This window comes from Scleropages formosus, chromosome 6 (assembly GCF_900964775.1).
Source record: "Scleropages formosus chromosome 6, fSclFor1.1, whole genome shotgun sequence".
Lineage (NCBI taxonomy): Eukaryota > Metazoa > Chordata > Actinopteri > Osteoglossiformes > Osteoglossidae > Scleropages > Scleropages formosus.
Window position 1 is genome coordinate 36787848 of NC_041811.1, and position 16944 is coordinate 36804791.

General features: G+C 44.4%; 1 protein-coding gene across 2 annotated transcripts in view; it reads right to left on the bottom strand.

Annotated features, from left to right (window-relative positions):
- grk3 (G protein-coupled receptor kinase 3) overlaps positions 1-16944 on the bottom strand; it is a 53836-nt gene that overhangs the window by 8987 nt on the left and 27905 nt on the right. For both annotated transcript variants that reach the window (XR_003797754.1, XM_018745056.2), the window contains exons 4-14: positions 10582-10683; positions 8278-8352; positions 7914-7975; positions 7633-7684; positions 6749-6840; positions 6567-6666; positions 6263-6341; positions 3614-3744; positions 2430-2524; positions 2241-2348; positions 419-485 (exon numbers count right to left, since the gene is read on the bottom strand). Coding sequence is in view for 1 of the 2 variants with exons in the window: in XM_018745056.2 (XP_018600572.1) it covers positions 419-485; positions 2241-2348; positions 2430-2524; positions 3614-3744; positions 6263-6341; positions 6567-6666; positions 6749-6840; positions 7633-7684; positions 7914-7975; positions 8278-8352; positions 10582-10683 (963 nt within the window). In the remaining variant the exon portion in view is untranslated. The remainder of the gene's footprint in view (positions 1-418; positions 486-2240; positions 2349-2429; positions 2525-3613; positions 3745-6262; positions 6342-6566; positions 6667-6748; positions 6841-7632; positions 7685-7913; positions 7976-8277; positions 8353-10581; positions 10684-16944) is intronic.

Consider the following 16944-nt stretch of genomic DNA (forward strand, 5'->3'; position numbering starts at 1 on the left):
AAGTCCCACACGTCACACTTAGGTGAGGTTTTCTACTGAAGGAAAACAAAAACTTGTTAACGTTTAACAGGTGAGCACTTCTTCATGAAACAATACATTTGGCAACTGCTCCCTGAATAGGACATTTACTTATTTCATTTATCAGAAACGAACTCAGAACTTGCCCTGAAGCAGAACACAATGACAAGTAATCAGTCACAAGGTTTAAAACCCTTTAGTAGTCGTTATGACATCACCCAAAATATGAATTATGTAACTGCCAGAGATGAAAAAGGATGTTCCTTTCCTGCAGGAGACACTGTGTATGTGACGCAGACGGGGAAACTTTTAACACTTAATTGTTCAGATTCAACGTCCTTGTAGTGCAGAAAACTTAACGGACGAATGAAGGGTGCGTTTCCTGGATGAGAGCGCTTACCATGGTGAGCGTCATACGATCAATCTCGTGTTTGTCTTTGGTCTTGTGCTGCCGAAAAGGGCTGTGCCTACGGAGAGACGAAGCCACAATCCATCAAGTCATCCGTAAATGATGAGGGGGATGAGGGAGGGCAGGGTGGTGCATCGGGAAGAGCAACAAAACCTGATGTTTAAGTATCAAAATGGCAGAGAAACACTTTCATGTTGCATCCAGGCATCTTTATACGCATAAGGGGTGTTTTACTGTTCACACTCAGTGTGCACCACATACAGAGCAGAGAAACTCATCAACTGCACATATTACTTTATACAGAACTGCGAGAGAAGCTTTGTGAGCCCTTGCAATTATTTGGACTTCAGATCACATTTTAGGAGCCATTCATTCCGAACTTCATTCTAAGTCACGATAATGACAAACTAAGGAGTGTTTGTGTGTGTTTCTTCTTAAAAGGAACTGACACTGAGGAAATGGTGCCACTTCCCACCCCAACAAAATAGGCAACAGCTTTCAACAACCGTACAACAACACATGACAAACAACAAGCAAACTCTTTCTGAGGAACACAGATGGATCAATGTTGGTTATGGAACACACCCCAGTGAAAGAGGAGACACTGACAGCTCATTTTGGACAAGAGCATCTCTGAAAACAAGACCTATGTCCACCTACACTAGGACCAACATTTTGTCTGTTTTTCTGAACAATGTATTTCATGTCCTTCTTGCAGACACTGCATGGTTTTGTGTTTGAAGCAGCTCAACTGATGGCACCGGGTTCCATGAGGCTAGAAACCAACACAAGCAGCAAAAGGTATGCAACACCATGTCCTTCTAGGACATGGACACATGCTGTCCAACATGATGCTTCATAACCCCTCGGTAAGAACTTCTGCAGCCTTGTACTGCAAAATAATTCTCTGGTGAGACAGAAAGTGGTAAATAAGCAGTAAAGTTCTGTACAATAAATGTGCAAAGAATTCCACCCCCTCGTACAAAACTCTCCCTTTGTGACTGAGAGCAGGTCAAGGTACCTGTTATTCCCTCAAGATTAAGCTTCTTTGTGCAGGAGTTTGCACATTTTAGGAGTGAAATTTTCCACTTAGATGAGGTAGTTGAAGCAAAATTGCATGTTAAAAATGAGTTGGGGAAAAGATTAAGGAAACACAGTAAAGTGCTTCCTGCAATTCATGTAAGAGGTCCTTAAGGGTAAAATCAGTGAGGAAAAAAAAAACCGTTTACCACACTGATTTACATGGCAATTGGGGACTGAACTTTTCACAATACAAAATAAAGGTCATGTATGTGTACTGTGGGACCACCTGCATGTTTCAGTGTCTTGGTGTTTTCAAACATACTGTATGAACGCAAAATGTGCCACAAAAGCGAAAAACAAAGTCAAAACGTGTGTAATGATGACAAGGTCGCCACTCAGAAGACTAAGTAGGGACGCTGTGGGGACAGAGGACGATTCACATGAAACAGGTGTGACCGCAGTCCTGGCGGTCCAGGGTACGAATGACCCCTCTGCTCTGGCCTTTCAAGTCTTCAAACACACACACACACCTGCACACATCAATGGAGACACACGCACACACACATATCTACTCCATCCATCCCATGCAGCTCACTGTGTTCCTCATTCCTCTTTCAACCTGATTCCCTGTTTTGACATCCCTGGAGTCCTGCCTCTGATGTCTGTGAGGTGACCCCCAGACTGGGACCTCTGGCATTTAAACTTTACATCAAACAGGGGAAAGCAAGAGAGTGGGAGACAAATGGACGGATGGATGGACAGATGGAGGCACGCATGCGGCGGCGCTCACCCTCGCAGCAGTTTGAACAACATGCAGCCCAGGGAGAACCAGTCGGCACTGCTGTCGTAGGCCGTCCCCTTCTGCAGGACCTCGGGCGCCATGTAGCCATGAGTTCCTCTGCGGAAAGACGAGACACGTTGAGGCACTGCAAGACCACCCTGGACAGCAGGGGGACAGAAGCGTTAAGCTGGAACTCACACGCTCGCGTGCGGTTTCTTCTTGGAGAAGTCGCACGCCAGACCCAGGTCGGAGATGCGCACGTGTCCGTGTTCATCCAAAAGGATGTTGGCAGGCTGCGGAGAAGAGAGAACGGGATCAGAACGTATCTGTTCCCTCACAGCACAGACATTGTACTTCAGGTGTGTCCAGCGTGTGCAGTTGGCCTCTCCTCCACAGATACAAAGATGCACAGCTGAAGATGCCCTGGATGCCTGCAGGACACTGGCTGTCCCCATGCTATCTTGGGGTAAACACCAGTCCATGTCGCTGTGATGAGGAAGGCCCTTGTGCACTTTGAAAAAGGATGTTCATCTCCGGTTGTGAACAGACACAATACATACTGGTTTAGACACCTCCTTCTGCAAACATCTTTAAAAAACTTAACTTCAACTTTAAAAAAAAAAAAAAAAAAAAAAAAAAAAAACACTTGAAGAGGATCCAACCATTTACTCAAAACACACCTTGGCAATGACACTGACTTACAAGCAGATGCCAATATACACTCTACCCTCACGTGACGATGCCCTGCGCATACATGTAGCCTCTTTATTCTTACACACGAGCCCATGTTTGCCCATTATGGAGTCACACTCATTCCAACAGCTACTTCACGGCTGTACTCTGCCTCACACCGTATGTTTCCCGGATAGACTCCAATCCTTAATAATTTGACAATTCTTTCCCTTCACAAAGGGAATCTGCTTAATGAGCTCATTTCAGGTAACAAATTAACTTTGTTACATAAGAAATATGTGCACAGAGTCTACGAAATTTAAATACAGCACTTGAAGAACGTGATGCAAGAACCACCAGCAGGCCAATTCTGCATAAGGCACAGCAATGCGACATGTGCCACATGAACAGCTCATCGCAAATCATTTCTGGGGGGAGGCAGGGATTTTCACCTGTCCATTGGTATGACTGGATGATCTGACTGCTGGCATGTGACTAAACACTGTCTGAGGACAGCGGCTGCTGCAACGGGCTGAGCACTACTCGCATCTACCGCGACATCATATTTACCACTCGACCACAGTACTTCCCACAGTAATCTCATCATGTGTGGTAAACTGCTCCGATGCCTCTCTCAGCGAAACACGAGGGAGCACTATGAGAATACTGGGTGCGACAAAGAGGAGAGTCTGAAACCTGGGTTCACTCACCTTGAGGTCCCTGTAGACGACAAACCGATTGTGCATGTGCTCTAAGCCCAGGATGATCTCAGCAGCATAGAAACGCATCTCCTTTTCACTGAACACTCCATGCTGGGACAAATGGTAGTGCAGGTCTCCACCTAGATGCAAGAACAAGAGAGAGGGAGTGGGAGGCAGAGAGAAATTAAGAGGGTGAACAGATGGGAGGAAAATGAGAAAAGCAAATTAGACTACCAAACAAACTAACCTCTGAAAATCAAAACCATGTCTGAAGCCTCAAACTCAGGGGGAAAAAAAAGATCCATAAACTTTACCAACTATGCAAGGAGATAACTTAACAGACACGATAAAAGTTTCAGATGTGGATGGGTAAAGAACATTATTAGGGAGTATCTGGTGGCATAGTTGTTAGAGCTGCTGTCTTTGGACCCCAAGGTCGCAGGTTTGAATCTCACCTCTGGCTGTAGTACCCTTGAAGAAGCTACTTACCCTAAACTGCTCCACTAAAACTACCCCGCTGTATAAATGGGTAAATAACTGTAAAAGTAACTTAACATTGTAAGGTGCTTTGGAGAGATGTGTCAGATAAATGAATGTAAATGTACTGCATGGTACTAGGCAGTGACTCAATGATAACGTAACCTTCTCTTCCTCCTGAGTCAAGGCTCTCAAACTCACGTCATGCAATAGGCCAAACAGGATTTGTGGTGCCTGCTGTAGGTCCAATTGGGACATCATACTGGTGTAACACTCATATTAGTGGTTCATACCGGTGTAATGGTTTGTACCAGTGTAACACTCATATTAATGGTTCATACTAGCGTAAGAGCAGCGATGATGACTAGCAAAGGAGGGTGGGGGGGGTAAGCTCTGCTTATAGTCATTGTAAGCTAAGGCTATACTCACCGATACTGAGACACCGCTGCGCACTGATTCTACATCATTCATTTTTAAGGCCCGGTGTTCAACACCCTTGTACCCACTGTACTGTTACTGAAAATTAAGCAATTTTAAAGGATAAAATATAAATTGAGAAAAAAGCTTCACTAACATACTGTGACATTGGCAGTTGATGTCTCTACGTGCCTCAGCTTGGACTTACGACTCCGCAGCGGTGAACTTCAGAACAGTGTTGAAAGGAGTGGCATAGAGTTGGGGACGACAGTTAACGTCGGGTCGCAAGCGCGCTGTGACTAATGACACATTCAAAAGACGGTACTCAGGGAACACACACCTTATCGCTCCTTGGGATGTGTGAGCAGCAAACTTGACAAAGTACATGGACTTGCTGGCCAAAGCGGTATGGGGGGGCGAATAAGAACATGACCTCTCCCCAAAGGTTACTACGCTAAATCCCACAACTACAAACAACTAGCTACAAATGTTTATTTTAAAACAACAGCGAAGAGCATTAAAATCCATACTAACACTGGTCAACGTGAACAGAACTTCTACATGTGTGGTTCTGCGTCTGCAAATGCAGCGCCACGTGGTGTGATGTATATTTTGAAACCGGGACTCAAATACAACCTCCTGCTCTAGGTACTCACCTAAAATTATTGCTTGACTAAAATGTACGAAGCTCTACGGTACTTTGGACAAAAGCAGACAAACACACAGAAGTCAACGTGCACTAGTGTAAGACTTGCCAGGGTTATTGAGCCCTGCACAGCTGTGTGTATGTGTGTGTGTTCGTTCGTTCTGGAGCTCTGGCCCATTTGACTGTGCATTCCATCAAGTGTGGCTGCGGAGATAAGCCGAGATCCAATAAAGATCATGTTCCCAGACTCTTGAGTCCCAAGTCCTTCATTAGTGACACACTTTCTTAGAATACGGGTCCTGTAGGTGAGGCACTACCAGCGATTTAATGGTATGGCTGTATAATAGACATTTAGTTACAACGTAACTTTGCATAGGCAAAATAATTTGATTAAAATTATTAGCGCGGTAGCACTAGCTCACAAGGCACATAAATACTGGAGCCAAATCCAAACCCCAACACAATCACCGTGCGGACCTGATAAACGGCTTCCCTGCACCCTGTCTCTGACATCGCCGTCCTAAGCCTCATTGAAGGCACGTTTCAAAAAAAGTGCTCAGATCCCCATCATTAAAGGACTGGATCAGAACAGCCATGATGCTAACAAATTTTCTTTCACCCTTGCAGGGCTGAGCACATAGACTTGTTCATGAGAGTTATTTTCCAAGGAAAAGCTCATCTGAAACATCTCCTGCAAACCCACTGGGCTGCAATGCAATTAACAGGAACTGCATTTATTACAGAAGCATTTAAAAAACTTGTTTTTCCAGGCAAGGGGTTTAGGTGGGTTTGAGGGTTGTGCCAGTTTTAAAACTGAAAAATTCAGTGAAGTGCTGCACACTGTACAACTGGGAGATGTTGCCATGGGGACCAATGTGCTGGAGAGCGGCTGCGCTCCAGGTCCTTTAGGAGAGGAAGGACAAGATGATGGCTGGCAAGTGCAGAAGGATGGCAGATTGGCAAAAGCTGGAATTGCAGCCAAGATTTATAGGCTTAATCCTTTTGCTGTCAAGCTAAGCATATCTGTCCAAACATGAGGGCAGCTGGGTGGGAAGAAGGGATATTGAGTGCGAAATGGACACCAAGAAGATGCGGAGAGCAAGGTGTAGGCCTCTTACCATTCATCAAGTCCAAGATAAAGCAGAGCTTGTCTGGAGTGTGGAAGGCGTATGTCATGCAAACAATAAAAGGGCAATCCTGCACAAAGAAAGACCATTATATTCAACCTGGTGCACGTGTTGCATTTCAGTCAAATTTTAGTATTTAGAAACTCCTCCAAATCATGGATTCCAATAGGTCTACATTCCAAAGTATGCTTCTATGTAAAATGTGGAGTAAGGCAGTACGCTGGACTATGCAATGTCTGCAGTTCTGCGTTACACAGCTGTGTGTGTCCAATGGATCTGCAGATAAGTCACTCACCCCAGTGCTGACCAGCGACAACATAATCCTCTCATTGAGGGCCAGGGTCTCACCCTGCTTCATCTTGATTCTCTTTTTGTCCAGACACTTCATGGCATACCTTGGGCAGACGGAACACATATGACGTAGCACCCCTGCTTTGGAACCTATCCCCTACCAGCAGACAAAGCACCTGCACTCACATCTTGCCCGTGTCCGCTTTCCGGCAGCCGTACACTTCTCCAAAACCACCCCGACCGATGATTCGGTGGACGCTAAAGTCGTTCATTGTCAGCTGGAAGATACAGAAAGGAAAAACAGCAACAAGCAATATGAAGACAAGATGACGAAAGGAAACAAACATTAATGTGTTCCCATGGATCTCCACTGGCTTCCTGTAGCTGCCCCTATCAACTTTAAGAGCCTGGTTACAGACCATCAACGGATCTACTCCCTGATACCTGCAAGACCTGATCGCTTGCTACACCCCAGCTGGGTGGTCCCACGCACAAGAGGTCCAAGAATAAAACTCAAAAGGTTCTCGGTTCTGGCTGCAATGCGGTAGAATACCCCCCCCCCTTCACTCAGAACTGCTGAATCTCTCTCAACATTATAGAAGGGTCTCAAAACATATCCCTTTCAGGCTCCCCTCTCTAGAGCTTCCATGTGCTCCATAAACTTCTTTACATTATGTGCAACAAATACCAATTCTATGCGCTGCTACTCACGTAATATGTTTAAAAAAACTGCACCATCTGCCAATTCTATGTTATAATGCTGGTTTAAATGGTGGCACCAGACAAACTGATACTACCTTGAGAATTGTGTCTTTGCATCTATATTTCTCAGTCTGCTGAAATGCAGTTTTGTTTTTCGAGTTCTATGCCACTGTGGACAAAAGCATCTGCTACACAAACAGATGTAAATGTAATTGGCACCTAAAAATAACAAGGGCAATTAGATGCTTGGGGGCAAAATCTCTCAGAAATATGATGACATACATTCCGACACACAAACAAGCAAGCATACATACGTGGAGACAGAAAGACAGACAGACAAAACGAAAAGAAGACAGGGCTAAACTTACATGGATGTTGAGCTCTACATTCTTCCACTGGCAGAAGCGTGTGAATTTGTCGCTAAGAAAAAGAAAGAAAAAAAATTTCCATGACACATCATTACAGGTGGCGAATACCTCAAATACACACACGCGTTTCGGCAGAAAGAGGTGGCACGGACCCCAGAATAACACTACAAAAAATGGAAATGGGGAACAGGAAGAGGGATGGTTAACAGGCAGAAGGGTCATTTACTGCGCTTCTGATCTCTCGCCTCCCCAACACTCATTTGTCATCCAGAAAGCCTCACCTCTCAATGAACTTCTGGAAAATTTTCCCTCGTAGACTGTCACAGATCTCCACAATGTACGGCTGGCACAAACAAGGATGGGAGAGCATGAGAGAGAAATTGCTCCAAATTAACAGCAGTTATGAGAAGTGTGGCTCTGCCTTACTGGCCCACACTAATACACACACTAACACACACACACACACACAGAAGGCTCAAGACTTAGGGTGTCCAGGCACTGATGTGACACCTAATGCACATATAATCTCTGAAAATGGCTCAATTCATAACCTGTGTCTCAGGTTTAACAGGCTGCAGGAGTGGGATTAAAACTATTTAGTGCTCAACCACTCTGTGATGCACATGCAGATATGTGTCTGCTCACCTGGAAGAGGGAGGGAGGCACCTGCTTCTTGGCCAGGTGAGTCTGGACATGTTCTACCGCTGTCTTGGAGAAGGGCTGTGTAGAGCAAAGGTGGACAAGGTTTGAGACAGAGTGTTTCACTGTGGCTGAAAGGGGCTGCTTGGCACCAGGAAGAACAGACAGCAGAGCGTCACCTGACTAAAGGGCGTTCACTGCAGCCACACCACATGCACGAGTCTCAGCACAGAACACACAACCTAACTCTACGCTCCTGTACTTCCCACAAAATCTGATGCTGCGCTGTTACCCCCCCCCCAGACTGGTTCTGGGACAAGTGGTTTTACTCATCAGCCACGATTCCTGTTCCTTTCATGTGACGCTTAACGAGAACTCGCCACGCCGTAAATGAGAAAGCTCAGTTAAACTTGTGGGCAATAAAATTTCTCATTGTTGTGGTTGCTGTCACAGCTATACAGCTGAACGACTAAGCAGCATTTGCAAATCTGTTGCTCTTGCAAACAGTATTCAAACGACAGCCATTTTAAGACTTCTCTGTGGGCACTATTCAAATGTGGTGCTAACAACGAGTCTCTCTCTCTCTCACACACACACACAGGATGTGAGAGCACTTACGGCCACATCATCAGGAGTGAGACATCTGTCAGTTGTGTAGACAGATCACTTGGGTCTGCTGACGACTACTTTAAACACCCTTGTGTATGACTACAGAAAACACACTGGTAATACTCTAATAAGGACTGATGTCAGAACACAGACAGTTGGGCACATCAACGCACAATGCGGTTTTATGTATGTGTGCAAAAGATGCAGAAACGAGCCATGTGTCAGCCACTGCGCCGCTCCTGCGTACAGAGACCACCCAAGTGTTTCCACAGAGCAGCGGTAAATTTGTGTTATAATCGCTTACTGTGATATTCCACTCTTCCAATTTTCTAAGAAAATACAAAATTGTTATGAGGTGATCCATCTTAAACTATTTCTTTTTATACTGCAGGAATATAATGGGCTTTGTTTCCTTCTAAAAGGAAAAGTTAAATATCACATCCTGCTTTCTTTTACTAAGAACTGCTTAAGATACCCATTCATTCATTATCAGTAGATCAATAACAAAAAAACGTATATGAAGACTATTATGTTTGGCACTCCTGCTGCGCCTCAGATTTTGCCAAGCGTGTGTGTCTGTGGGTCAAGGGCAGTGCTTCATATAAGGCGGCAGCTGGAAGCTTTGAGATTTGAGCACTGTAAAGCCGGTTACTTACTGCTCGACGATGTCTGGAAACAAACTGGCAGCACAGAAGCCAAAGAACAAAGGAGAATTACAAGAAGCCAGTGTGTGGAGGGGGGTTCACAAGCAATCACTAAAAACACACAAACACGCACACACGACTTTTGGACAAAGCTGGGGCAGGAGCCACTCACACACCACACTGGTATCGATATGATCACTGCTTGGCAACAACTCTTGAGCTCAGCTCAACGTTCAAGTGCTGCACAGGGACTTCAATGTTAAACTGCAACATTCACACTAGCTGGAAATCAAAATGTTATCAGCTGAATGTTGCCAAGGATTTCCATTCTTAAGAGCCTTTCTCATGTCTTCATTGCACTCTAAGGGTGGGGCCCAGTGCATTGACGCCCCTACATACACAGCCCCTCTGCATACATGAGGGAACTCACGGCGGGGGGAGTCCTTGCACTCAAAACACCTCCATCCAATCCCTGGCCTACAGAGGATAAGTGTGCAGGGTAAGCTGTTGTGAGGGGAGGGGAGGTGACAACAGCAAAACACAACTACAAGTTTGCAGTGAACGCATCCATCGTTCATAAAACAAAAAGGGAATGTTTTCACCAAACTGCTTTTGTTTACATTTCTATTGCTGCAAATTATTTATCTTAATCCCTACGTTCAATTTATTTCACTGCGGTAATAATAACTGGCAGTGCCGCATGTGCAACAGCTCACTTAAAGCATTTAATTGCTTCTCGTTTAAACTGTCAAAACTCTCATTACATGATCTTTTGTTAGCAGAAGATTTGGAATGTGACCTAATGAATGATTAATTCCAGTCCTCCCCAGAAACTAAGCATAAACAACAAAGTGGTCATAATGGAACAGAAAGCAGAAAGAAAGCGGATCATACAACTCTGTTGATAAGTGCACTTTCTTTCCTTCTCATTTCGGGACAATTCAGAGATTGGAGAGCTGAAGCCCAACCGGTGAGCTGCTGCGCAAAGGCAAAGTGACCAAGGAGCCACACGGCTTTCCCAGGGTGTTGACCTGACGGGCAGCGGCGGAAGCCTTACGTGGGAACAGGAGAGCAGCTCCTTCATGATATAGACGTCGTAGATCTGCCTGCTGCGGTAGAGCCGCTCCTCTTCAGAATCCAGCTTCTCGTACTCCTTAATCTGGAAGAAGCACATCAGAGTTGCTTAAACACAACTCCATCTTCACTCCCATGTCACCTGTCCTTCAAACCTGAGACGGTAATGTGCTCTTCTCACAACAGCAACTCATCTCCGCAGAGTAAGCTGCCAAAACAGGATGGAAAATGAACGGCCTTCAACGAGGCCTCTCCTGCTCCACATGCTTCCTTGAAAAAGGCACGGTGGCGCGGTTAGCATCGCTGAGACAAACGATCCGAAATCTGCTTGTTGTTCAGAGTTCGGATTTCAAAAAGGAAACGGGGGCCCCGCCGCTGACAGCCCTTGCTTGCTGCACCCTCATCCATGAAAGCTGGGTGCTTGCGCTCAGTGCAACGTTTATTCCTGTCCCGCACCATGGGTTCCACGTCTCTCAGCAATGTGTGCAGCTTACGGAAACGTCAGCTCTGAAGACTGCGTTCGTGCTTCCCCACTTGTACTTGTAGGAGTGAAACCATTTTTGTCTTAGCGCCTGTAGGATCAAAGGGTCACACTGTCAATGTCTGCGTCAATGTACCACAAGGTGTCCTACACACTATTGGTGGACAACTTGGAAGAAAACATCTTTCACATCATGTGGTCCCTATAACTTTTCACACTGCATGGTCCTGGAACGACAAGTGATGCACTGAAAATTCAGTTGACTCCAGTCACACACGATTCACATACACTGAATCCTCAACCCAAGCACAGCACGAACCACAAGAGTGTGTGTGTCTCACTTGTTTTGTTCGTAACGCCAACACTGCTTTTACCACTCAGTTAAAATCAAAAAAGCCAAATACACAGATTCCTCTTGACCCATCCTGTGGGTCAGGTGCTTTATAAACCTCAGATGCAGCTAAAAATAAATTACTCTTTAAACAAAACAAAGTTTTATTAACTTTGCGCCACATTAAATCTAGTTAAGAATTTCTGTAAATAACATACGCCTCTACAAACTCCTATTCAACACGCGACTCGTGACGTTCATCTTCTTGCCACATTCTGCTTTTTCTGTCATCTCCACTTTGGTTTCCATGGTAACGGCACTCCTTTTCTTACTGGTGCTATGAGGATCAGCAACAATCACAATTTGGAGTCAAGTTGTAAACAGTGCAGAAAGCAGATGAATTAACATGAAAATAGAAGCAATGGACATGTCCCGTTTTTTGTGCATCTAACAGAAATTCATAACCTGAGGAGCAAGCATATGCCTTGTTTCTTTTGGGTATTGTATGCGTTAAGCATTTTCTAGCAATTTTGTAATATTTCAGTCTAAATTAATCATGTTTTTGAAATGTGTTTTAGGTTAAATTTTCACTGTTACAACATTGATGTGACACTATACTGTAATAAAGAATATAAAGACATAAAAACAACTGAAAACCTGTTATAACACATACAATTCTTTAAAACATTGATATCAAACAAAGCACAAGCTGACAGACACACACTTGCTTGTCTTCCTGTTAGGAACTCCTCGGAACTCGCGTGACATCACAAGTGTGTTTCTCATGCTGTGATAACATCTTTTACACTGTACTGACTAGTGCTGTCCGAACCTAACATCTGTTTCTACTGCTATAGAACAGCATATGCAAACACACATCCTTCTCCATTCAATGGCCTCACGACTCACTACAATGGCATTGTTTTCTTTTAAATGGTCATTTTACTCTCAGACTAGGTATTTTGTTCTGTCTAACAACATCCCTGCTTGTTCCAAACTTTGTGACAGAAATGCACTGTTAGTGTCTCCAATCCGAAAGGTTCTTGTCCCTCAGTGGTTTCAGTCTGGCTATTTATTGACTACATCAAGTGCATTAAGCTCTACATAACCCTGGAAATGAGGAGTGCTGGCGTACACAGAAAATCTGGGAGGTGGTGAGTACACTCCCCTCTTAATTTAGGCACCAGGAGGAGACATTTCTTCAGGTACTAACCTGGTCACACTACTGTACACAGTTCCTTCTTCTCTATCACACAGTCTCAACCAATCATATCTGATTAAGGTAAATCTAAATCACAACTGAAAATAGATTCAATCTTGTTTACTCCTCTGTCTAACCCTTTTCTCCAAAGCAACTTACAATGGTAAGCTACTTATTTATTCATTAATAGAGCATGGTAATTTTTACTGGAGCAATGTAAGCTTAGTGCCTTGCTCAAAATACTACAGTGGGAGAGGGATTCAAACCCGAGTCCGTTCATACCAGGGCTCTAACCACTACCCTGTTTCCCCCGAATACTTTGAGAAACAATGAACTGTAAACATATAGCGGTTAACGCCATTATTTCAACACATATTAACAGCTTCAATAACATAATACCCACACCACTAGCATAGAGAGCATTTTAACGTCACGCTCAAATTAAGACTGAACACAAAATATTTGCTTGTAATGTTACAGTGCTTTTACAGGGACACTGTGGTGTATTACATATACATTTATATATATAAAAACACACAATGATCCTGTGAACCTTATTTACATCAAACATCTTCCAGCACACACACACACACACACATTTTCAGAACCGCTTGTCCCTTACGGGGTCACGGGGAACCGGAGCCTACCCGGTAACACAGGGCGTAAGGCCGGAGGGGGAGGGGACACACCCAGGACGGGACGCCAGTCCATCGCAAGGCACCCCAAGCGGGACTCGAACCCCAGACCCACCAGAGAGCAGGACTGCGGTCCAACCCACTGCGCCACCGCACCCTTCCAGCAAAGAAATAAAAACATTCCAACTCAGGGTGAACCCTGTCTCACACCCTGTGCTTCTGGGATAGGCTCCAGACCTGTGTGACTCTGCACTAGACAATTATATGGACACTTGTTCATTTAGCTGGTGCTTTACTCCAAAACGACTTACAGTGTTAATATATTTACAATTATTTTCACACTGATACAACTGGGTAATTTTACTGGACCAATTTAGGGTTAGTACCTTGCTGAAAGGCACTACAGCTGGAGGTGAGACTCAAACCTGTGGCTCTGAAGGCAGCAGTTCTAACCACCGCACTACCAGCTGCAAGTAGTTATTGATAATAAATAAAATCATGAAATTTATCATTAACAACAAACTAGAAATAATTGTCAAAATATGCCAGCGTTCTGCAAAAAATACCATTTATCTTTTTCTATCACTCAATCGCTTGTCCTGATCAGGATCCCAGAGGCCCGAGGATATCCCAGAATCACCGGGTGCAAGGCTAGGGGCAGGACACTAGTCCATCAGAGGGTGCACGCACCCACGCACAGGCAATTTTGTGTTGCCAATTGTGTTTGCATTCTAGTAGGAAACCAGAGTGCAAATGGAGGAAATACAGAGACATGGGGAGAACATGCAAATTCCACACACAGTGAGCTGTATTTGAACCTACACTTGAACAGCTCAGCGCTACCTGCTGCACCACCGTGCCACCAAAAATGCCTTTATTTTAGTATTTCTTGAAGACTGAATTTTTTAATATCTGGGAACTAAATATTACACACAAACAATAATTGTGTGTGTGTAATATTTAGTTCCAGGATATAAAAAGAAAAAATCCAGTGTTTTTGCAAAAATTCAGTCTTTCACTCATATTGCCTACCTCCTCGGCCAAGAGTCTGGGAGTAACGACTGACTTGAGTTTGTCTTTCTCGGCACATCAAAGTCACAACCCAGTCCTGCTGATACATCCTGCATAATATTACTAGGATTCGTCCTTACCTCACAACTGACTCTGCCCAACTACTTGTCCAGTGACTTCCCGTCTGGACTACTGCAACTCTGTCCTCTGTGGCCTCTCCTCCATCTCCTCTACTCATTTCTCCACACTGGCTTCCTATAGCTGCCCGAGTCAAATTCAAGACCCTCGTTGTTGTCTACAAATGCATCAACAGAACTGCTCCCAGCTATTTACAAAACTTAATCAACTGCTTCACCCCAACCAGACCCCTTTGCACATCTACTTCTGCTTGCTTGGTGGTCCTGCGCACAAAAGATAAATCACGGAGGTTCTCGGTTCTGGCTCCGCTGTGGTGGGATGACCTTCCTCTCTCACTCAGAACTGCTGAAACTCTGTCTACATTCAAGGTGAGTTTTCAGACTCTTCTTTTCCGGACCCATTTCGCCCAAGATCTCCCCAGTTCACGTGTGGTGTAAAAGTTCATGCACAGTAACTTCAGGATCTTCCCCAAATAGGCCTTTACACAGCCGCTACTTTGGCATTGTATGTGATTGTTTGTTTGTGTACCTTATTCTTTAAAAGTGGTAGGAGGTCATCAGGATTCACCTATCTTGCGTTTTGTGCACCTACTCGAGCAATGACCATCAGCGCATCAAGTAGATCGTAAACTAGGTTTATTTACGAATCACGTCTGCAGCCGTGTCTCTTTCTCTTAATGTAATGTACAAATTGCATTTTTGCTGAGATGTACGTCACTTTGGAGAAAAAGCATCTGCTAAATGAATAAATGTAAACGTAAATTTTGTGCTCTCACAATTGGACTTTACCAAATCTTGTCATATGAATCTGCAGGATCTGTCCTTACCTCACAACTGACTGCCCAACTACTTGTCCAGGCAATGGTGACATCCCGTCTGGATACTGCAACTCTCTCCTGTCTGGCCTTCCTGCTACCGCCACCAAACCTCTGCAGCTGATACAGAATGCTGCTGCCGCCCGAGTTGTGCCTGACTTGCCGAAGCGTTTCCATGCATCTCCTCTATTCGTTTCTCTGCACTGGCTTCCTATAGCTGCCTGGATCAAATTTAAAACCCTGGTTATGGCCTAAAAATGCATCAATAGAACTGCTCCTAGCTACTTACAAGACTTGATCAAGCACTACCCCCGAAGCAGACTGCTATGCTCCTCCACATCTGCCTGCTTGATGGTCCCACATATGAAAAGTGGAGCACAGAGGTTCTTGGTTCTAGCTCCTTTCCATCAGAACTGCTGAAACTGCTCACATTTAAAAAGGGTCTGAAAACTCACCTCTTCTAGACTAACTTCACCCATGATCTCTTAAATTCATGTAAGGTGTAAATGTTTCATGCACCATAACTTTATGATTATACCCAGATAAGCCTTTACATGGCCACTACTCCTGTATTGTACATAAATGTTTGTCTATCTTTAAAAAAAAAAAGAAAATTGTAGGAAGGTGATCAGGATTCGTCTATTCTGAGTTTTATACAGCTACTTGCGCGATGAACATCGGTGCATAAAGCGGAAAGAAACTAACTTTTCTATGTTTCCCTTACTCCTAATGTAATGCACAAATTCTATTTGAGATGTAAGTCGTTTTGAAGAAAAGCGTCTGCTAAACAAATAAATAGAAATAAGAATGAGCGTCCTGTTAAAATGACTGAACATTTATGATTTTATAACTGAACATAAGGCATTTTGAGGAAAACGGCCAACCTGGGTCCTCCAAGAAACACACAGTAAAGCTCATTAGAGAAAACAACACACCTTTCTCTCAGCTAATGGAATTCATTTGTTCTGTAAAATCGGGGTGCGGTGGCGCAGTGGGTTGGACCGCAGTCCTGCTGTCCGGTGGGTCTAGGGTTCGAGTCCCACTTGGGGTGCCTTGCGACGGACTGGCGTCCCGTCCTGGGTGTGTCCCCTCCCCCTCCGGCCTTACGCCCTGTGTTGCCGGGTAGGCTCCGGTTCCCCGTGACCCCGTAAGGGACACGCGGTTCTGAAAATGTGTGTGTGTGTGTGTGTTCTGTAAAATCACCGTCAGGGAAATTCCTGAGGCTGTGAGAACATAAAATTACCATTACTACTTATGGAAAATAAATTAACTGGTTCATAGAAAATGTCACCTAAAATGAATGTAAAAAGCAAAACAAAAGGTTTCCTTTCTGCATGACAATGGGGCACTGTCTAGGATTACAACTCTACATGATATAGTGAGGTAAGGCTATTCAAGTCATTAAACTCTCGATAGGATTGTGGTACTCGTAGCCACAGCAGCCAAAGGGACCCTTTATTAAAACCTTCACCTGAAAAGTAGACCAGAGAGAGCAGAACCCTGAGGAGAAGAAAAAAAAAAAGCTCTTCCCAGTCCTTCCCCATGTTGAGTCCCTCACCGTTATTCCTCACTAGCCACATTTCTGGACTGCCCTAGTAAAAATACCCTGCTGTATCATAGATAAAACATAGCACCTTAACATTTAAGGTACTTTGAAGAAAAGCACTGGCTAATTAAATTAACAGCATTGAATCTCCCATTTCAACTGTGATATTAGATTAACGTGAAGTGGTTG